Source organism: Malus domestica, chromosome 09 (assembly GCF_042453785.1).
Source record: "Malus domestica chromosome 09, GDT2T_hap1".
In the NCBI taxonomy this organism is placed as follows: Eukaryota; Viridiplantae; Streptophyta; class Magnoliopsida; order Rosales; family Rosaceae; genus Malus; species Malus domestica.
The window spans coordinates 1490247-1512411 of NC_091669.1; the positions used below are offsets into that span (position 1 = coordinate 1490247).

Sequence of the window (22165 nt, forward strand, 5' to 3'; positions counted from 1 at the left end):
GGAAGCGGCATCAGATGAGAGCCATACCAGGGAGAGCGTTCGGCTCTCTCATTTGAAACAGTGCTGCTCTTTCCCATTTGTTAGTAATCCCTCAATCAAAGATGTTGCTGCTACATGTTGTGTAGCTTTTGGGAGAGATGATATTTGATGTGTGTCCATCTTCTCCAATTGTTCTTTTTGAGAGTGAGAGCTATTGGGTGTACGTGGGATTTGAGTTTGAGAGTTAAAACTCTATTTGTAATCTCCTTTTAATATTAGTGGAATTTCCTTGCCATCTCAAAACTGGACGTAAGCTTACGCCAAACCAGATCCTTGTGTCATTTGTCGAATTTGTCTTATCATATTTTGCCGTTGTAGCTTATTGGTTTCATATTCGACGCTTCTGCACAACACATTCCTCAAAATTTTCAATGCAATTGGATTTCCTCAAATCTCAGGAACTACCAGATTGTAATGCTTGCAATGGAAAGGAACCATTGTGTACATGTAGTAACCACACGAATCAGTTGGAGACTTGTTTTTCATCAGAGGAAAACAAAAGGCTAAGAATCAAAAGAAATCAATCTCTAAATAATTACCCGAAGGCTTCAAATCAACGCCCGGCATCTTCCCGTTCATGGGTTCTTTCGGTGTATCAGGAGTCTCCAATATGTAGTGCTTTGGCACCTGGGGTGGAGTTGTACAGCGAATCAGTGCCCAATTCACGCTTTGGAAAAACGGATGTTGTTTAACTTCTGTTGCTCCCCGCCTATACGCAAGACGATGCTGTGGCTCCTTGACAAGTAAACCTCTGATCAAGTCCCTGGCTGCAAAGCTGACAGAAGGCAACTCTGGAAATCTTAAAGGCTGGCCAACCACATTAAACAAAGTAGCCCGGTTTCCTTGCCCCTTGAATGGAGTTCTTCCGAACAAAAGCTCGTAGAGAAAGATCCCAAAGGTCCACCAATCTACAGCGCTGCCATGGCCTTCACCTTTAATGATTTCAGGCACCAAGTACTCGTGTGTTCCCACAAAGGACATTGATCTAGCACTTGTCGGTTCTGCAACGAGTTCAGGGAGAGGGCTCACTTGATTGTATACATCATTATCATTGTTCTTCACCTTGATCTTTTTATCTTTCTTGGGTTTGCCCTTGAAAATGCGTGGACCAAAACATGTGGGCGTAATGCAATCCGGCTGCATTACACAAGTTGGCTGGATGCACGCAGGCTGAACACAATATGCTGATTTCTTTGTCTCCAAACTTAAGTTTGAAGATCTTACCAGGGTGGGGGAAACGGCACATCTTAAAGAAAGGTCGAAATCTGAAAGCATTATATGTCCATCTTCCCTCACCAAAACATTCTCTGGTTTGAGGTCTCTGTAAATGATCCCGAGCATATGCAAATATTCCAAGGCAAGAAGAACTTCAACCACATAAAACCTGCAAAAACAAACGGGAGATAAACACACGAGAATTATTATCTTCAGCATGTCCCCAGCACTGGCAAATAAACGTGTGCAAAACACTTGATGTCCTTCTAGTTTATAGGTTTACTCCTGCCTTTTCTCTGCAGGCTATTGAAATATGATTCCTATTGTAACCTAAACTGAAATGTGTATGTGCACTAATCAAAAAGTAAACTGAAAGGAGAAGTATGAAGGAATATCTAACCTAGCAGCATGCTCCGAAAAATGCTTCCCAGGTTGTTTTTGTCTGAGTGCATGCAGATCACCCCAGGGACAAAACTCCATCACCAAACAAGATACCTTCTCCGTCTCAAAGTGTGTATACAATGTTGGCAGGAAAGGATGATCCAGAGATTGCAGTATTTCCCTCTCTGTCTGAGCCCTAAGAAGTTTTTTCCTACTTGCCAGTAATGCTTTATCCATAACCTTCATGGCGAAATAAGTTTTAGTGCCAATCAGTTCAGCCAAATAAACGCTGCCTATATCTCCACATCCCAGTGTCCTCAACAACTTGAAATGCTCCTTACCCAGTGTTCCATCATGATGAGATCGCGCAGCTTGCACCGCTTCCCAACTAATATCATTTGCCTTGTGGGGCTTGTACATGGCATTGCTCAAACTACTGGAGCTGCTCTCATCGCTAACATCGCTGCCAGTGCTGCCTCTATAGATGCTGGTCGTCCTGCTCTCAATAAGATCACAGGAATTAGTAACTTCACTGCTTTCAACAGACTTCTCCACACTGTTGATACATTCACTGACTTCTGTATTGGTGAAACTCTGCTTGGCTTCACAATATAGAGAGGCAGAATATAAACTGTTCTGAGGGCTTGCACAGTGAGAAATGAGGTGGCTATTTGTCTGCCCGGCTACTCCTTTATAAGGAACCAAACCGTGATTTCTAGATTCCATATATCTACTCGAATCACAATCATTAACCGGATGCTTGACGCTTGATTTTGCTTCCAGCACGGAAACCTTGTTCAGATAAGAAGTTTTGGCTGATTTGTTAAGAACATCATTTGGGCCTCCATGCTCAAGTGTTCCTGTTAAGTTTGATATTTCTATATATTCATACTGCTGCAATGGCAGCATTGCTTTATACATTGGATACGTACACGCATGCATTAAACTAAATATAAATGAAGGTGGAGTCCTCGCTGCCCATAGTGCAGAAACTGCCCATAAAGCACAAACACAGATGCACAGCCCACGTGGGCAGTTTAGCTGTCAAGGCATGTGTTGAAACCATGTGCAATATTCTTCTGACAGGTTTGCTCTTTAACATTCCCCCTCAAGTTGGAATGGATGTTGATTATTCCTAACTTGTGGAGCAAAGTCGTAAATTGATGTAAGCTCAGTGGCTTTGTGAAGATGTCAGCTGGTTGCTTCATGGTTGAAATATGAGACGTCCTGATCATACCACTTTGAATCCTTTCTCGTACAAGGTGGCAGTCAATTTCTATGTGTTTGGTTCTTTCGTGAAAGACCGGATTCGAAGCGATGTGAAGTGCTGCTTGATTATCGCAATACAACTTGACTGGATGTTTATGTTTGATGCCCAAGTCTTGTAAAACATATTTCAGCCAAGTGACTTCACAACAAGATGCTGCCATTGAGCGATACTCCGCCTCCGCACTAGAACGTGACACAGTGTTTTGTTTCTTGCTTTTCCAGGAGATTAAGGATTCTCCAAGGAATACACAATATCCGGTGGTAGAACGTCGTGTGTCACGACATCTGGCCCAATCTGCATCACAAAAGGCATTCAGTTGGATTGGACTTCTTGCAGAGAGAAAAATACCTTGCCCTGGTGTATGCTTAATGTATCGTAAGACTCGGTGGGCTGCCTCCAAGTGTGGAGTTCGAGGCTTCTCCATAAATTGACTAAGAATGTGGACAGCATAGACCAAATCAGGGCGCGTGATTGTCAGGTAGATTAGTCTCCCAATAAGCCGTCGATAAGAAGAAGGATCAGTGATGCATTGTCCTTCGTCCTTTCTGAGTGATAAGTTTTGCTCCATAGGAGAGGTGGCTACTTTTGCACCAAGGTAACCTGCATCCTCAAGTATTTCAAGGGCATATTTTCGCTGTGAGAGAGCGATCCCCTTACTAGAGCGAGCAATTTCGATGCCCAAAAAATATTTTAGTTGGCCAAGGTCTTTCAACTTGAATTGCTTCGTAAGGAAAGACTTGATATCCTCAATTGCTTGTATGTTATTTCCTGCCAGGATAATATCGTCAACATATACAAGGAGAGCAGTGAATTTACCATCATGGTTTCGGACGAACAATGAATAGTCTGCCTTGGATTGTTGATAACCAGCTTTGCTAAGAGCACAAGAGAGTTTGATAAACCATTGACGAGAGGCTTGCTTAAGCCCATACAAAGATTTATGAAGTTTACAAACTCGTGTTTCCCCCTTTCGTCCGAAACCAGGGGGCAAGGACATGTAGACATCTTCTTCAAGGTCACCATGAAGGAAGGCATTGTGAACATCAAGTTGGTGAAGGTGCCATTGTTGGACTGAGGCAACGGCAAGAAGTAGGCGGACTGTAGTCAGTTTTGCAACCGGAGCAAAAGTCTCACGATAGTCTAAGCCTTCAATTTGGCTATAACCTTTGGCAACCAAGCGTGCTTTATACCGCTCAACTGATCCATCGGAACGAAATTTGATTTTGTAGACCCACTTACATCCAACCGGCTGCTTTCCAGGGGGCAATGGTTGAAGAGACCATGTCCTATTTGCAGCAAGGGCTGCCAGTTCTTCTTCCATGGCTAAACGCCATTGGGGGTCGCGTACGGCCTGTGAGAATGAACTGGGTTCTATGGCAGCTGAAATGGAAGTGGTGAAAGCACGATGGCGAGCAGATAAGCGATCATATGTGAGTACATCAGACAAAGGATAAGAAGTACCTACCACTGTGGTCAATGCTGAGTGAGATGAAGGGACGGACCGAGAAGGAAGGTTAATGCCAACGTGATATTGTTGAAGATAACCAGGTGCATGAGTGAGGCGTTTAAGACGAGGTGGTGAAGGGGATTGGTCGACTGAAGAGGATGGATCGACTGAAGTGGATTGGTCTACTGAATCTTGTTCTAGTGGAAGGGACGGATGAATGATGGTGTCATCACAGTCAATATCTTGAGTATATGGAAACACAACAGGTGAGACGGCAACGGAAGAAGAAAAAGGGAACACATTTTCATGAAAAATAACATCACGGGAAATAAAAATTTTACCCGTTTGAAGGTCGTAAACTCGATATCCTTTGGTGCCGTATGGATAGCCAAGAAAAATACAACGTGTGGCTCTTGCATCAAATTTGGTTGGTCTATGGTGGTGTGTGGAAGAGAAACATAAACAACCAAACACTCGCAAATGTGCATATGTTGGCTGTTTGTGATGAAGGATTTCATAGGGTGATTTTCCGTGAAGAAGAGGAGTGGGAGTCCTATTAATGAGATAAGTGGCAGTTAGGATTGCATTACCCCAAAATTTCTTGGGAAGATGAGATTGAAAAAGCAAGGCTCTAGCAACGTTAAGTAAGTGGCGGTGTTTACGCTCTGCTACCCCGTTTTGTTGGGGAGTAGAGACACAACTTGTTTGATGTAGAATGCCTTTAGATGAAAAAAAATGGGTCATAAAAAATTCTAGACCATTATCACTACGAAGAACCTTAACTCGTGTGGAAAATTGTGTTTCAACAAGGTGGATGAATGTGATGAGATATGATCGTGCATCTGATTTGTGATTCATTAAATAAACCCATGTGCATCGTGTGAAATCATCTACAATGGTCAAGAAATATTGTGCCCCTGTGATAGTGGGAACATGGTAACCTCCCCAAATGTCAACATGAATTAATTCAAAAGGAGCTTTTGTTTTAATAGAACTCAAAGGAAAAGGAGCACGTGTTTGTTTGGCTAAGGGGCAGATCAAACAATCATCAATGCTACAAAAATTCAAATTTTTAATGCAAGGGGAGATAGCCCGTAAGGTTTTGTTGGAAAGATGGCCAAGGCGTTGATGCCAAAGCTGAGAAGCAGAAAGAGTAACAACTGACACTGAATTGCACCTGGTTTTCGTCACATTATCAAGGTAGTAGAGGCCTCCTTGTTCAGTTCTCGTCCCAATCATCTTCCCCGATCGTTGGCCCTGAAGTAGACACTTTTTATCAGTGAAGATGACAAAGCAAGATGAGGTATTAGTGATTTTGCTGACAGAAATTAAATTCAGTTTAAATGATGGAACACAAAGCACGTTGTAAAGGACGAGATCGTTCGAGAGACGAACTGTGCCAATATGTGTGATATCGGCAAGTGCATGATTGGGTAGGTGCACTTGTCGATTGTATACCGGAACGCTTGTGGTCATCAAACTTGGTGAGCAAACCATGTGGTCTGTGGCGCCAGTATCGAAAATCCAGTTCCTTCCCTTATTGAGAGGAGAAGCACAAAGAACTCTACCTGATAAATCATTCATAGTAGAGGTGGTACCGACATGGTTAGATGTGGATTTAGACTGGCTCTTATCAAGTAGTGCAAGCAGGTTGTGGTATTGCTCGGGAGTGAGGCTGTAGGATGAAGGAGATGTTGCTGGAGGCGTTGGTTTGATGTCAACGTGATTAGCCTTGGAGTTGAACCCCTGCGAGTTGGAACCCCTGCGATCTTGATAATCTCCCTTATCGCTGTTGTCCTTTGCCTTTTTCAATTTGCGGCATTGGTCTATGGTGTGACCTCTCCAATTACAGTAGTCGCACTTGAGGTGTGCACGACAGGTTTCTGAAGTATGTCCGGTTGCATCACAACGGCCACATTTTAAATGGGAATTTCTAGGAGAAAAATTCCTACCAGAGTTTCGCATGTTGTCCCGCACGGCGAAAGCTGCGGCATCAGTGATTGAAGACCTTCCAGGAGCATGTATTGAGACTGCTCTCTGTTTCTCATCTTGAATAATGAGTGAGAAAGCTTTGTTGACAGCAGGGAGAGGATCCATAAGTAAGAGTTGCCCACGAACTGCAGCGTAGGATTCATTGAGACCCATGAGAAACTTCATGGTTTTCTGACTTTGCTGAAACTGCATCAATTCTTTCGCAGCTCCACATGCACAGGTTGGGAGAGCGCACAAGGCATCACGTTCATCCCAAAAACTTTTCAGTTTGGTATAATATGCACCAATGTTCAAATTTCCTTGAACACTTCCATGTATCTCTTGTTCGATATGGAAGAGATGGACACTGTTTGTGTGAGAGAAGCGTTCCTTCAACTCATTCCAAATATCAGCTGCAACATTGTTGTAGATGACACTTGCACCAATATCTTTTGAGACAGAGTTGAGCAGCCAAGATTTCACGAGGTTGTTGCAACGAGTCCACTGTTGGTATTCAATTGTGGACGTCAACTTAGGCCTTTGAATGGTTCCATTGATGAATCCTTCCTTGTTCTTGGCATTGAGGGCCATGGTCATGGCTCGGCTCCAAGTGGAGTAATTTTCGTCATTCAATGGTTGTGTGACGAGAATCGCTCCAGGCTGATCGGAGTGATGAAGATAAAGAGGATCGCTGGGATCTTCGTATTTGGTGTGTTTGCTGGAAGAGTCAGTTGCCATGTTCACAGACAGTGTGCAGTGGCTGTGCTTTGCGGCTGTGCTTAATGGCTGTGACAGGTAGAGCAGCGACGATGGCTGTGTAGCGGTTTTGCGACGGCAAGGCAGCGAGTGTGCAGCTTGCAGTGCACTGGTTGCTGCAGTAGCAGATGTCGCTGTTCACAGTATAGCAGCGAAAGAGTGAAGGCAGAGCAGAGCAAAGGATTACCTGCGCTCTGATACCATGTTAAGTTTGATATTTCTATATATTCATACTGCTGCAATGGCAGCATTGCTTTATACATTGGATACGTACACGCATGCATTAAACTAAATATAAATGAAGGTGGAGTCCTCGCTGCCCATAGTGCAGAAACTGCCCATAAAGCACAAACACAGATGCACAGCCCACGTGGGCAGTTTAGCTGTCAAGGCATGTGTTGAAACCATGTGCAATATTCTTCTGACAGGTTTGCTCTTTAACAGTTCCTTTATTCGAATTGTGGTAGTGTTTCCCCATATGAAGAAACTCTTCCTGCTGCATGTTATGATTAGTTGCCTTGTTGGGGTTCTTTTGATTATTTACAGAACCATTTGAGTAGCTGTCTGTCTTCACCGAATAAGTATGCGCAGTCACGCAGGATGGCGACGAAACCCCTTCGCTTCTTGATTGTTTTGGAGATGAGGGCTGAGAAGGACGAGGAGTCCCAGTTGTGGAAGGAGGGTTCTTGCCTACCTCAGGCGGTGCAGAATAGCGAAATTTCGGCAAAGAATTAACCCCATCAACCAGTGACCCCATGGCTTTCACACAGGCACTGTCACTGCAAAATTCAACTGAGCACTATGATAATATGATATGTAACAATCTTACCACTAAAGGCATTAAGTACAGAATCATCAACTTGAATTGTCTTCCAAAATTCAAATTAACAAGGCAGAGCCGTCAATTCGAAACACAGAATCAACAAAAAATCTGCAACAATATACAGTCAAAGAAAATCCCAGATGAACCGAAATTCAAGATACAAGCTTTAATTCACAATCTAATTAATGGCAGCGCGAAAGGGGAAAAATATATCAAAAAAGGATCATTTGACAAAATTTTCAACAAAAATTTATCTTTTTATAAAACCCAGAAACCCAAATTCTCCAGTGATTGAACCCAAGTTCTAATTTTGATTCTTTTCAAAACCAAACACGACTTTCATTTTCTTTTCGTTTCCCACAGTTTCTCGGCAACCAAACAACAGAACAACGCAAAAGAACCTCAAAGCAAAGAACCCAATTAGCCAAAGAGAGCTTAGAAAAATTACCTGATCAGAGAAGAGAGAAAGCAGACGACAGCAAGCAACCTCGCATGGCTGGTGGGCACAATGAGAGAGAGAGAGAGAGAGGAGAGAGAGAGAGAGAGACCCAAAGAGCGAGAGCTCACAGAGAAAGTGAAACAACTTAGAGGGGGTCTCTGTTTCTGTTTTTCATCTTTTGGATTTCACTGAAGAGCTTCAGATCCGATCGAACAAGAAATCCAGAGGAGGATCAAGCAACAAGACAACAAACAAAGAAAAAAATATGAATAAATTTATGAACTTTTAACTTCTGGGGAGAACAGAAAGTTGGAGTTTCTCTGGTTTTTCTCGTCGCGGTGTGGACTTGAGAGAAAAACGAAGCCAAAATTCGCAAGCAAAGCGTAAAGCTTAAAAAGCCGTCTTTGTCTTTGGATGTTTTTTTTTCCAATGTATTTTGTTCTCTGAGAAGAAAATATGGTGGAAAGAACGTCTCTTCGCTTTGTTCTTGTTGTGAAAAAAAAAAACTTTTTAACATTTTAGTTGTATCATGGCTCATGGCGCACGAGAGATATTTCATTATGTCGAAAACACGGTCTGATGCGATTATAGTGTATCAAACCGTGTTATCTTAAAGTATGTAGGAAACATGATTTGATGCGCTAAGTGTCTTAATATAATTTGTTGAAAAAAATTCATATGATATATAATGTATCAAATCGTGTGCCCCTAAAAATGTATTACGATAGTTGTTTTCAATTTGTTCATTGAGGTATTTTGGCAATTACAATAAAAACAACCAGCGCAAGAAATCTTTAGGGACCCGTAGCGTCAGTAATTGAAAAAAAAAATGCCTCTCTCTTGAGAAATTTTGAATGTACCCCTAACCAATAGCCCGCTTTAAGAATTCAATCTTTAAATGAATGAATTGGTATTGTGAATGTTAAGAATTATTAGCTGGTGATCAGACTAGTGATACATTTTTTTTTTCTCAATGTTTGAATTCCCAGTACAATATATTTTGTAGCACTCAATCGAACCTACATGGCAAGGATGTAGATTTTTCAAATGTATATTTTTAAGATATGAGGAATTTAAATGAAGAAACCAAACCCAAATCTTGTAGCACACCCTTATTCTACAACTACATACTCAAATGCAATGTCATACGTAATTGTACAAATATCAAACTCACTTTTTTTTATTAATTTTCAATAGTTATCATACTTCGTCTTTCAAGTGTAACTTATTTTTCGAGCTCCCAATAACAACTCCATTTACATTTTATATGAGCAATGTAATTATCGATATCACATGACTCCTACATTATTTTCAAGGCAATTATGTCCAATGACGAATGTACATTGAGACCAAAGTGGTTTTAGGATCACCAAAAGTTCAGAAAATACACATGTGAATGTCTTTCGAGAAATGATTGGTATTGATCCTTCTTGTGCCCATTTGATGTAATGCATGCCAGCATATCTTGAGATGATGCGTCGATATCACTCATCAGACTGTTTCAGTGTATGTCATTATCTATTGACATGTTTCTATCTAAAAAATTAACATTAAAACCCTCAATGATCCTAATCTTGAATTCGCATCTGATTATGTTATCTGTTTTATCCCATAAGTAAGAGCAGAGGTCCTCAACATTGTCAAATTTTCAAGCATTCTTTCCCCTCAAATATTATTTTATTTTCTCCCTAAATTCCAATAATACAATGCTAATAATAATTTTTTAATGGAATCTAATCCAAAGAGTGGAAAATATCCAACATCTAGAATGTAACTAGACAATGTTTTGATTGACCACAACACCAAAATTCAGGGAGCAGATATAGGACTTAATTTTCATTTTTTTAAACATTATTTAGGTCCAAGATAATTAAATTAAATTATAATTAGTCGTAATCACATGGGGATTAAGCAACCGCACAAATCTCGTTAATTCCTTTCGCGGGAACCAGGAGGGAGGCCTCACATGCGCGCACGTGAACACCAGGACAAAGCACGTGGGCGGCTGTCATGCCCGTCGCATGAATCTACGGTAGGCCCGCGGTGAAACTAAAAGATATGTTTAATCTGGAAGGACAGGGCGCCCGTATCAAATGTTACGGAGCTTTGGGTATGTGGGTCTACAATCACATAAATTTTTCAACGTTGTCGAAAACACAGTCTGTTATATAAGGTATCATTGTAAAAGCAGTTAATTTTTTTTTTTTTTCAAACTATTTATGTTATTGGTGTACTAGTCTGTTTTCCGACAGACTGAAAAATATCTCCACAATCACACTGGTGGTATTTTGTATTGTGGATTGTAAGTGCAAAAAGAGTCTAATAGCAACTTATATAAAATGAATATCTCAATTGTAAAAATCAATTCTACTACTCAATGTTTCGTGAAAACCAAACTTACATTTAACATTGTGTATTAGTTTATCGGAACGCCCTAATTGCGATAAACACAAATTTTATATGTCATTTTTGTGAGTTAAAGCTCAATCCTTTGTGTTAGCATAGATAATATCGATGTTAAAAAATAAGAAAGTCATTCTCGTGATGGTGACCAGATACACGTAACATGCTTTCCTAACAATGTGGGTCCCAGCAAAGACCCATTTCCTTAAATTTTAATTCCCATCAGACATCGGACGGTTCTATATTGCTTCTGGACATTGATGGATGCTCTGCACCGTAAACTCTATGCGGTGCAAAACACTTGGTTCTTGACACGTGTAATTATTAGAAGGGAATTTAGACAGTATCATGACTAGTGGGGACCACCATTACCAATCACATAACATGGACATACCTTGGGCAAATCATTTTCCATTTTCTCCATTAGACAGTGAGCAATCTTTCAATGTACCTGAAACAAAGTGACATAATAGTAAGTAACACGGAGGATGTCAGGACCAGTTCCAGACTCAAAAACCTTAAGGCCCAGTTTGGTGGGAAATGGAATAGGTTGTGATCAATTAAAATAAATTTTGAGTTCAACATGTTATTTATTATGTTAAATGTGAGATAGACAAGACTGAACTGGGTTATAAGTTCAGAATAGAGTAGATTATCTAACTTATCCTTATAAATAGGTTACAAGTCTTGTCTTATAAGCCCCTACGAATCTAATCATACCTCTGTTGTCTAATCTCATCCATCACCCCAAACGGGCCCCTTCGTGACATCACAACATATTGACTCATGTGCAAAATTCATTGACCACACATGTTCCATATACGAACAAGTAACTTTTTTCAGCTAGGCACTAACACTGTCATTATTCAACCAAGCACTTACACTGTCATGTGGTTTTACGAATCCATTCATATTATAACATATGTAACCATAAAAAATTTCAACATGACCGTTGCTTTATACTGTAGTTCTGTACTACACATGAATTAGTAACATCACCATGTAGATGTCCTACCAAAAAAAACGAAAAATCTCCATACAACTACAAACGAGAAGCATTAAACTAGACATTCATTTCCTTCTCTGAGCATGGGCAAACTAGCAAGGAATGTGATGAGGAAACTAACATTAGACAAGATGTCAAGATTGTTCTAACCAATTTTCCAGGTACAAATTTAAGACGTATCTCGCCGTTGACAAAACGTCAAGCCTCTTCTCGCTCGGTTCATACTTCCCTTTCCGGAGCCGGTACCGACGAGTTACGGCCGAGATTGTGTAAGTTTGGCCTTCTATTGTCACACCGTCCCCACAATGTAGGTTCTGCAGCATGGAAGGTGCAATAAGAACACACACAAGGAAAATCAAAAGAGAAGAAAATAGCAAGTTTAGTAGCAAATTCGACGTATCATACATCCGTAGGGCCTGCTGCTCCTCCATGAATGAACAAATAGAGTAATATAGACGATAGAGTAATACTGAACGCATGACAGACAGAAACAATCAGTTCGGATGCACGTATAGTTTGAGGGAAGGTTTCGGTGCAGTTTCCTGGTTTTCTGAAGTCGTGTATAGGGTTGTCCTCTCCCCGCATAAATGTGATGGAGACTGAACTGTGAGAGACGTTCAAATCTCATAGATGGTGATCATTTGCCTAGCCAAATAAAAAGGATCAACTTCGATCCCGTACATGAATCATCTTCCATGCCTGTACATCTGAGAATAATATAAAACGGCGTTTAGACACTTAAGAAACGAAAATGGCACAACGCAAAGACTTTGATCACCTTGTGATTTCATTCACCATCGCTCGGTCATTGTGTTCTTTAGGTGTGTGCAGTGAACACTGAAACTTGTTTCTTCTAAACCATCGAAAAACTTGTGCTCTTAACTTCACGCTTAATTAAGTTAGCCGCGAATGTGAATTACATTGCTTATCTTCATTTCGACACAGTTTTGTCCAAGTAATCTGTTGGAGCATGTTTGGTATTCTACTTGAATCCAACTTTTTAAACTAAAAAATAATTTTCAAGTTTTAGACCTTAAAAACTTGTTTGATATGACTATTTTCAAAAACTGAACTCAAGACTAACTAAAAAATATAGTCTATTATCTAAAAACACAAAATGTGAGTTTTTAGAATTTTTAAATTTAAATTCACTCCTTTCTTTTCTCTCGCTCCTCCCCTCTCACTCCAAAGCTATCTCTCTCTTTTCTTCTTTCTCTCTCCCCCTTCTCTTTTTTTTTTTTTTACCATTTTCGTCTCTCATCCAATCCGCTCTCTTCATTCTCTCGATTCTTTATCTCACTCACTTTTCTCTCTATCTCCTCCGATCCTCTCACTTCTTTCTTTTTCCTCCAATAATCTCTTACTTTCTTTCCTCTTCTCTCATCTTTCTCTCTTGACCCACTCTTTTTGGATCTCTTTGTCCAGTTTAAGTTGTAAGATTTAAAAATTTTAAATTGCATTTCAAACAAGTTTTTTAGTCTTAAAGAAAATTGTTTTCAAGAAAAATTCTTAAGAAATGTTTTGAGAAATTATAAAAAATTTCAAATAGGATACCAAACAAGCCATTAGTTTCTTACAGTTTCTGAAAGATCCAAGTCGACTGAGTACACGGTCTATGCTACGTTTTTACCCAAGCGAAACACTACTTCAGAAATGTTTTCACACCAGAAGAAGCTGCCTGATGCATACATGACAAGCTATCGATACACATTTAAGCAAGGACGTCTCACATCCTCGGTATGGTTTTGCATTTCTCAACGGCGTAGTGATGCTTACTAGACAAAAGATAAAAGAAAAGGAAAAGTGGGACGCATTGGGGTTCAATCTCCTCCAAAAACTATGAAGGGCTTCCTCTTTGTGACACTTCCCAAAGTCATCGCCAACACCAATATATCAGAACAAGTGCATATGGCCCCCTAGAGCAAAATGGAGTTCAGTGACCAACTCTTTCAAGTTTCAATACATCGATCACGCAGCTTCTACCAAATTCACACTCAAAAAACTTCCTTATACGGTCAATTTGTACATCTGTGACATCCAAATCGACGTCATTCGTGCTCAATCATTGCAGTAATCGAGCTTAAACAGCTCATAATACAGTTATATAAGAAGCAAGAGCAAATGCAGCAGCAGCAGCACCTGCATAATCCCCACTCAACAGACATTCACGGATTCAGAATTGATCCCCAAAATTATTGGTGGGATTCGAAGCTCTTTTGCCACAAGTCCCCAATCTGTCTAGCAAAGGGAAACATTTGTGCCTCTCATTTTAATAACTTCTTTTTATAGGGAGCTGATCCGTTACTTTTTTACACAACTTTTGACATACATTTTTTTGCGGCGCATTCTATAAGTATATTTTAACGATCCGAACCATCACTCATATATTATACTTGCAAAAATTTAGACTAACCCGAACCCATTAAGACATTTGTTTGTACCAAAAGAAACCTAAGCCCTTATTTCAAGGGTCATATGGCTTCATTTGGAAGACAGTGAAATGCTTTCTGAACAAAAACTAGCAAATCATGGAAAAAATTGTAAGAACATCTCCAATGGGTTGTGTTGATGCACAAAATCAGCGAAGACTTTGGTACAACAGAAAGTGTCAGGTTTTATGACCTTCGCTTGGTTGCTTCGGTCACTAGTGAGGATAAGTACGTAAATGAATAGAGACAGAGAAGCAAACACAGGATGTACGTGGTTCACCCAGATTGGCTACGTCCACGGAGTAGAGGAGTTCTTATTAGTAGTGAAGGGCTTACACAAGTACAAAGGATCAAGCTCTCAATTTAGTGAGTTCTTGTGAATGATTTAACACAAATGGCATTAGGCAATATTGTGGGGGAATGACCCCTATTTATAGAAAAACTTGTAGCTTTGTCACATTGACATGTGTCATGTTATGATTGGTTCTTGATGTCGACACGTGCTGCGCTCTGATTGGCTTCTAATCTTGACACGTGTCGAGTAGTGATTGGCCTCCTGGTCGGAGGGGAACTCTTCTGGGTCCTTGACAGTATAGCGTTGGCCGGTGCTCGGTAGTTTCGGGATTGGTCAAGTATGGTACAAACAGTGCTCCCCTAAGTTCCCGAGTGAGGGAAACTCCTCGGTTGGGGACTTGCAAGATCCAATCCCTTGAGTAATCACGAAACTTCTAAGTACCGAAGTGTGGTCTGATCTTCATCTGCCCTTCTCTGGAAGTACCTTTCCTCCATCCGGGAATGGTGTATTTAGCTGATGTTGACGCACAAGGTAATGTATCAATTTCATTTGAAGCTTAGTTGTAGTTTCGGGCTTAGTCAAGTGTGATACAAACCCTATAGTAGGAGTCCCCCAAGTCGCCGAGCTAGGAGATCTGCCGAAAGAGGTGACAGACAAGGTAAGCAGTCAAACTTCCAAGTAAGCAACCCAGGATCAGAGGTTTGACTTCGGCTTCCGGTTGATTGTTCTCCTTCTCCTTGTCTCTCATTCAACTGCCAGGATAAGGAGAAGCAAATGGATAAGAGATGATATGAGATACTTTTGCTTTTGAAGAAGTAACTTTCCACAGGCTTATTCTTGAACTGTGCTGGAGGGTTTTCTGGTGCCCTTCAGAGTATAAGGCCGACTCAAAAATTTGAGGGTCAAAACAAGTCCATCAAATCTAGAGTACGTTCGACCTTGATGATATGGGATACTTTTGCTGTTGACGGAATAATGAATGTGGTATGGAAAGGTGTCGTGCTGTAGTGATCTGTTTCAGCTCACCGTTGAACCTTCTGCTTCAATCTTTTGCATGGCAGAAGTGGTGTGCAACCTTTGCATTTAAATGGTCCTTCAGAACATTCCTTCATAGTGACTCATCCACGCTTGGCAGCTTCAGTGTAAAGAGCCAATATCTGATCAACTGTCATGAGGTATTTGCCGGTGGAATTCGTGACCTTGACAACAGTTGAGGATGAGTACTCGAGAGCAATGCTAAGTAAGCAACCAGGGAAAGGCTCCAGGCAGTCAGTTCCAAATTGGAGGTTTGATTTCAGGTTCCGACTGACTGCTCTCTTTCTCCTTGTCCTGCAGGTGTGGACAAGGACAAAGACAAAGACAGGGAGAAAGCATGATATGGGATACTCTTGCTTTCGACCCTGATGATATGAGATACTCTTGTTCTTGGTGTGGCTTATTTGCTGAGGTATTATCGGGGGGAAATAAAGCTGAGTATTTCTAGAGGTTATGTTGAGGGTGCCTTTTTGAATGCGAGAAAGGGTTGAGCATTTTTGCAGGTTTGCCTGTCCGTTGAGGAGGGAGGTCAATGTATATAGGGATTTCCCAATAACAAGTAGTAATGTTATTCCTTTACCCTTCTTGGTCACAGCAATGTAGTGGGAGCTGCCAGCTTCACGTGTTTTAATTTTGTCAGAGCACTTTGAAAAAGTGGTATGTGGTATCTGGAAAGCTGATATTACGTGTGAAGATTACAGACAAGCTTTATCTAAGGAAATCTGGCTCTCGAAGTTCTGAGAGTTGTGCCTCTTCGGTTTTCGAACAAGCAATCCCGTCGAGGATCTGACTCTCGAGATTCGGAAAGCGGTGCTACTCCGGTTTTTGAGAAAGTAATTATGTTGGGAGTCTTTTCTCGAATGTGAGTAAAGGTTGGACGTTCTTGCCAACCTGTCTTGCCGCAAAACACGGAGGTCGACACACATAGGGACTTTCCAGTTGTCAAGCAGTGGTGCTGTTCCTTTACCCTTATGGGTAATAGTAGGGTAGCTGGAACTTCGAAATTCTCGTGCCTAAACTTTGTCAGAGATCTTTGACAAAGTTATATGTGGTACCCGAGGAGTTGATGGTGCATATGGAGAGCGGTGATTGAACAGTAAGATTCACGTGCTTTCTACTTCACCAGAAATCTTCGACAGATTGCCCGTAATTTCCGCAAAGCTGATTGTGCATGTGACAGGTGCTGACGAGGCTGAAAAAGCAAGTGCTTCTTCGATTTCTGAGATCGGCCCTCGTGGTCTCTGAGCAGCCCAGCTTTTGAGAAAGCAAACGCCTCTTCGATTTCTGAGATCGGCCCTCGTGGTCTCTGAGCAGCCCAGCTTTTGAGAAAGCAAACGCCTCTTCGATTTCTGAAGCTCCGTCGAGTGCAGATTTTTATAGAGGCTGGCATTAAGTTCCACAGCACACTTGAATCTCTACCAGTAGAAGCTCATTTCTTGCACTTCTAAGATCTTGATTTGTCTGACCTCTTCCTTCTTCAACACATTTGAAAATGTCTGGACCCTCCGACCGTCGTTTTGACTTGAACCTTGGAGAAGAGACAGCCACGCCTTCTCCAGACAACATATGGCGCCCATCCTTCATATCCCCTACTGGTCCTCTTACCGTTGGGGATTCTGTGATGAAGAATGATATGACCGCTGCAGTGGTGGCCAGGAACCTTCTCACTCCCAAAGATAACAGACTACTTTCCAAACGGTCTGATGAGTTGGCTGTTAAGGACTCTCTGGCTCTTAGTGTTCAGTGTGCAGGTTCTGTGTCTAATATGGCCCAACGCCTATTTGCTAGAACCCGCCAAGTTGAATCATTGGCTGCTGAAGTGATGAGTCTCAAACAGGAGATTAGAGGGCTCAAGCATGAGAATAAGCAGTTGCACCGGCTCGCCCATGACTATGCTACAAACATGAAGAGGAAGCTTGACCAGATGAAGGAATCTGATGGTAAGGTTTTACTTGATCATCAGCGGTTTGTGGGTTTGTTCCAAAGGCATTTATTGCCTTCGTCCTCTAGGGTTGTACCTGGTAATGAAGCTTCAAATGATGAACCTCCAATGCCTCCTCCTTCTGGGGTTTTGTCAAGTACTGAGGCTCCGGATAACCACCCTCCGGTGCTTTCTCTTTCTGGGGCTTTACCGACTGCTGAGACTTCCCCTAAGCAACCTTTGTGAAGGCTCCCTTTTGTTTGTTTATTTTGACTCATGTATATGTACATATTTGTGGCTTATCGAAAATATTAATAAATAAGCTTTGCTTCATTTCAACATATTGTGTTAAATACACCAAAGCCTTCTTCATAAAGTTCTTTGAATTGTTGCTTTTGTTGAAACCTGTATTGTTGAAGCTTTGTGAGTGAAGCATGTAGTTTGAGGTAGTGTTCCCTTAATTTCCCGAGTGAGGAAAACTTCTCGGTTGGAGACTTGAAAAATCCAAGTCACTGAGTGGTTGTGAGACTGCCGAGTATCAAGGTGCAGTAGCATATGGTGGGAGTCCCCCAAGTCTTCAGGCGAAGAGAGTTGCCGAATGAGGTGTCTCGCGTGTTACTAATTTGTCAAAGTAACGAATCCTTGTTTCGATGTCACACATTCGTATATGCTTTATCTAAAAATATTTCCAACTTTTGTGTGTTTGATGCTGCATGCTATTGACTAGACAAGATCAAGTGCAATTAGTAGCTTTTCTCTCTTTTTCATCTTTTCTTTGGTGGAATTGCTTTTCGTTTCCACTAATCAGCCTGAGTGGATGCAAGATAACACCTTTCTCTATAGCTCAGATTGCAAAGTCGTCTTCATGAAAGTTTTTCCTTATCTTGTGAACTACAACATATCCAAATTTGAGATCCATCGGAGTAGTACAACTTCAGAAATTCAAGTATGATGAGTAACTGTTCATCAATGTTCTGTTAATCCGTCAGACTTGTTGTGAGCTTCGAAACTCCATTTTCTCTTGTTCAGATCAACATACTTTCTTCATCGAAGTTGTTCCTTAACTTGTGAACTACAACATATCCAAATTTGAGGTCCCTCGGAGCAGTATAACTCCAGAAATCCAGGTATGATGAGTGACTGTTTATCATTTGTCTGTCAACCCGTCAGATTTGTTGTGAGCTTTGAAACTCTATTTTCTCTTGCTCAGATCAGCATGCTTTCTTCATTGAAGTTGTTCCTCAGCTTGTGAACTACAACATATCCAAATTTGAGATCCCTCGGAGCAGTATAACTCCAGAAATCCAGGTATGATGAATGACTGGTTATTATTTTTCTGTCAACCCGTCAGATTTGTTGTGAGCTTCGAAACTCCATTTTCTCTTGTTCAGATCGGTATGCTTTCTTCATTGAAGTTGTTCCTCATCGACTCTTTCATAACATATCAAAAATTCAGGATGAACTAACGGTTAAATATTTCCAGATCTTCGAAACATCACAACAGCTTCGAAATCTGCAAGAAGCCGACTATCATGTTTGGAGCTTCAACACTGTAATTTCCGTCGCTCAAACAGAAATGGTTCCTTCTTGAAAGTTGTTCATATGCTCAAGAACTATAGGGTGTCTAAAATTCAGCTCCATTGGAGAAGAGCAGAGGTTGCAGAAATTTGATAGATGAAAGGAGGCGGAAGAGGGAGAGAGAGAAAAAGTCTCTTGGGTTGGATTTCTATTTTGGGGCAGATTCCAATTTTTGTAGCACCTTCATTATTGATGAATTGCTTGTACTTTTGTCCATTATGAAACTTGGGACTTTGGCTTGTTGTTGGATCTATTATAATATGTTTGGGAACATATATAAGTGAATAAATAAGAAGGAAAATTTTGGGCCCTTGTGGGTGTAAAACAAAAAATGTTTATGTTTACCCAAGTGTTTTTGTACAAGTTCAAGGGCATCTTGGGTTTTGTGAACAAAATTTGTTTATTTGGAGCAAGGTTTTGTGTTGAAGCTTTGTAGGTGAAGCTTTGGTGTTGAAGCTTTCTAGGTGAAGCTTTGATGGTGAAGCTTTGTAGATGAAGCTTTGTAGATGAAGCTTTCTAGGTGAAGCTTTGATGGTGAAGCTTTGATGGTGAAAGTATGTAGAGGGAGCTTTCTAGGTGAAGCTTTTTTAGGTGAAGCTTTGTAGGTGAAGCTTTTTTAAGTGAAGCTTTTCGGGTGAAGTTTTTTTTTGGGTGAAGCTTTGTGGGTGAAGCTTTTTAGGTGAAGCTTTGTGGGTGAAGCTTTGGAGGTGAAGCTTTTCGGGTGAAGCTTTTTGGGTGAAGCTTTTTAGGTGAAGCTTTGTGGGTGAAGCTTTGGAGGTGAAGCTTTTCGGGTGAAGCTTTTTGGATGAAGCTGTTTTTTTTTTTTTTTTTTTTTTTTTTTTTTTTTTTTTTTTGGCGCTTGACACGGTCTTCATTTGCTTGTTTTGTAGTGACTGTGGAAGACGGATTGCTTTCTGATTGAGAAGGGTTCCGGCATCGCTTGCTATGAATGTAAAAGAGTGAGGGCTGAGTTGGCTAAATTACCTCTTTATTGAATTCATTGCCAAATGGCCTTCATTACATAGGATGCCGAACGGCTATAGCTCAACACTTGTACATCGTGAGTCTATTTGTAGTAGTACTTCAAGTGATCAGCGTTCCATGGATGGCCAAGGGTCTTGCCATCGGAGCTTCTAAGTGTGTAAGAGCCAGGGCGACTGATGCCAATGACTTCATACGGTCCATCCCAGTTTGGACTAAGTGTGCCTTCACTCGGGACTCTGTCGCAGAGTAATCTTTTCTTTAAGACCCAGTCTCCTATTTTGAAAGAACGAGGCTTGACCCTAGAGTCATAATAGTTGGAGATGCGCTGCTTGTAGGCGACATTCCTCAAGTGAGCTTGGTTTCTGTGTTCCTCGACTAAATCCAAGTTGAGGGTGAGTTGTTTGTCATTTTCACTTTGAATGTAGTTCTGGACTCGGAATGTTGCTTGCTCGAGCTCAACAGGGACAACCGCCTCTGTGCCAAAGGCAAGTGAGAATGGAGTTTCTCCTGTTGAAGTCCGATATGAAGTGCGATATGACCAAAGAACTTGGGGTACAAATTCTGGCCAACAGCCTTTAGCTTTGTCCAAGCTGGTTTTCAAAGTGCGCTTGATTATTTTGTTGATGGCCTCAACTTGTCCATTAGACTGGGGATGAGCTGGAGAGGCAAAGCATAAGTTGATGTTGAACTTAGAGCAGAACAACCTGAACTTCTTGTTGTCGAACTGTCGCCCATTGTCAGTGACTATCGCATTGGGAATGCCGAATCTACAAAGGATGTTCTTCCACACGAAGTCTTCTATCTTTGCCTCAGTAATGGTTGCCAAGGGTTCTACTTCGGCCCACTTTGTGAAGTAGTCCACTGCAACGACTGCGTAACAGACTTTGCCCTTCCCTGCCGGCATTGGGCCGATCAAATCAAGTCCCCACTGGGCGAAGGGCCAAGGGCTGATCATAGGAGTAAGAGGCTCTGGAGGGGAATGAGGAATAGCCGCATATCGTTGACATTTGTCACATGAGCGGGATACTTTGATGGCATCCTGGTGGAGTGTTGGCCAGTAATATCCTTGGCGAAAAGTCTTGTGTGCTAGGGACCGAGATCCAGCATGATCTCCACAGACTCCCTCATGTATTTCCCGAAGGACGATTTCCGCCTCGGCAGGCGTAAGACACCTTAAGTATGGCAGGCTAAAACCTCGCTTATAGAGTTGATCATTGATGATCAGGTAGCGGGTAGACTTGTATCGAATTTGCTTAGCCTGGACTTTATCATTTGGGAGGGTGCCATGAGCAAGGAAATTATAGATCGGGGTGATCCAACTATCCCCCTGTTGTAAGTTGCATACTTATGCGGCCATGGTGCTTGGTGTTGCCAACAGTTCGACATGAATTTTTCTTCCAATCTTGTCTTCCACAGCCGAGGCGAGGCGAGCCAGGGCGTCTGCATGACTGTTTGCCGCTCGAGGAACTTGGGTGATCTGGTAGTGGAAGTGCTTGAGCAAAAGTTGTGTTTGCGCAAGATATGCTGCCATGGAGCTGTCCTTAGCATCAAAGTTGTTGGTAACCTGGTTGACCACCAATTGGGAGTCACTGAAAATATCAATTTGTTTAACCCCGAGGTGTTTGGCCAAACGTAATCCTGCTAGAAGGGCTTCATACTCGGCCTCATTATTTGATGCCTTGAATTTGAAACGAAGAGCATACTCCATTGCTACTTTGTCGGGTGTAGTCAAGACTAGTCCCGCTCCACAGCCCTGTTGGTTGGATGAGCCATCAACATACAGACTCCATGCTGGGGTTGTTGGTTCTATCTTCTGAGCTTCCGGGGGTAATGAAGCCACTGCTTCAGGTGTAGAAGCAATGTCAACCGGATATGTGAAGTCGGCAATGAAGTCTGCCACTGCTTGGCCATTCTCAGCTGGCTTTGGTTGGTAGGAGATGTCAAACTCACCCAACGCTATTGCCCATTTGATCATTTGCCCTGAAGTGTCAGGACTTTGGAGTATCTGTCGAAGAGGATAATTGGTAAGCACGATGATGGAGTGCGCTTGGAAGTAAGGGCGGAGTTTTCGAGCAGACATGACCAATGCCAGAGCCAATTTCTCAATGTTAGAGTACCGTGTCTCCGCATCTTGTAAGGCTTTGCTAGCGTAGTAGACAGGTCGCTCAATATT

At 41.6% G+C, this 22165-nt stretch overlaps 1 protein-coding gene and 1 long non-coding RNA gene across 3 annotated transcripts; one reads left to right on the top strand and one right to left on the bottom strand.

Annotated features, from left to right (window-relative positions):
* Window positions 1–391: 391 nt before the first annotated feature.
* Window positions 392–8706, bottom strand: LOC108174026 (protein kinase PVPK-1-like). 2 transcript variants are annotated; one of them, XM_070805310.1, is made up of 4 exons: window positions 8351–8706; window positions 7582–7858; window positions 1655–2451; window positions 436–1423 (listed from the first exon to the last, which is right to left on the bottom strand). In XM_070805310.1, the coding sequence occupies exons 2-4, from the start codon at window positions 7834–7836 to the stop codon at window positions 550–552; spliced, it is 1926 nt and encodes a 641-aa protein (XP_070661411.1). In that variant the 5' UTR covers window positions 7837–7858; window positions 8351–8706; the 3' UTR covers window positions 436–549. The 2 variants fall into 2 exon arrangements, with proteins under 2 accessions (XP_028963533.2, XP_070661411.1); XM_029107700.2 differs by lacking the exons at window positions 7582–7858; window positions 8351–8706 and having other exon boundaries at window positions 392–1423; window positions 1655–2577.
* A 9539-nt stretch (window positions 8707–18245) lies between these two features.
* LOC139188253 (uncharacterized) lies at window positions 18246–19318 on the top strand. Its single transcript, XR_011571571.1, has 3 exons — window positions 18246–18557; window positions 18641–18738; window positions 18914–19318. It is a non-coding gene; the product is annotated as an uncharacterized lncRNA (long non-coding RNA).
* The last annotated feature ends 2847 nt before the right edge of the window (window positions 19319–22165 follow it).

Bases quoted from the DNA above. Each gene is read 5' to 3' on its own strand.
- LOC108174026 (XM_070805310.1), bottom strand. From the start codon at position 7,836: ATGGGGTCACTGGTTGATGGGGTTAATTCTTTGCCGAAATTTCGCTAT. The intron at 2,452-7,581 runs ATGCAGCAGGAA...CTTAACAAATCA, and splicing joins ACAAGGCAACTAATCATAAC to GCCAAAACTTCTTATCTGAA. The intron at 1,424-1,654 runs GTTAGATATTCC...TTGTTTTTGCAG, and splicing joins TTTTCGGAGCATGCTGCTAG to GTTTTATGTGGTTGAAGTTC.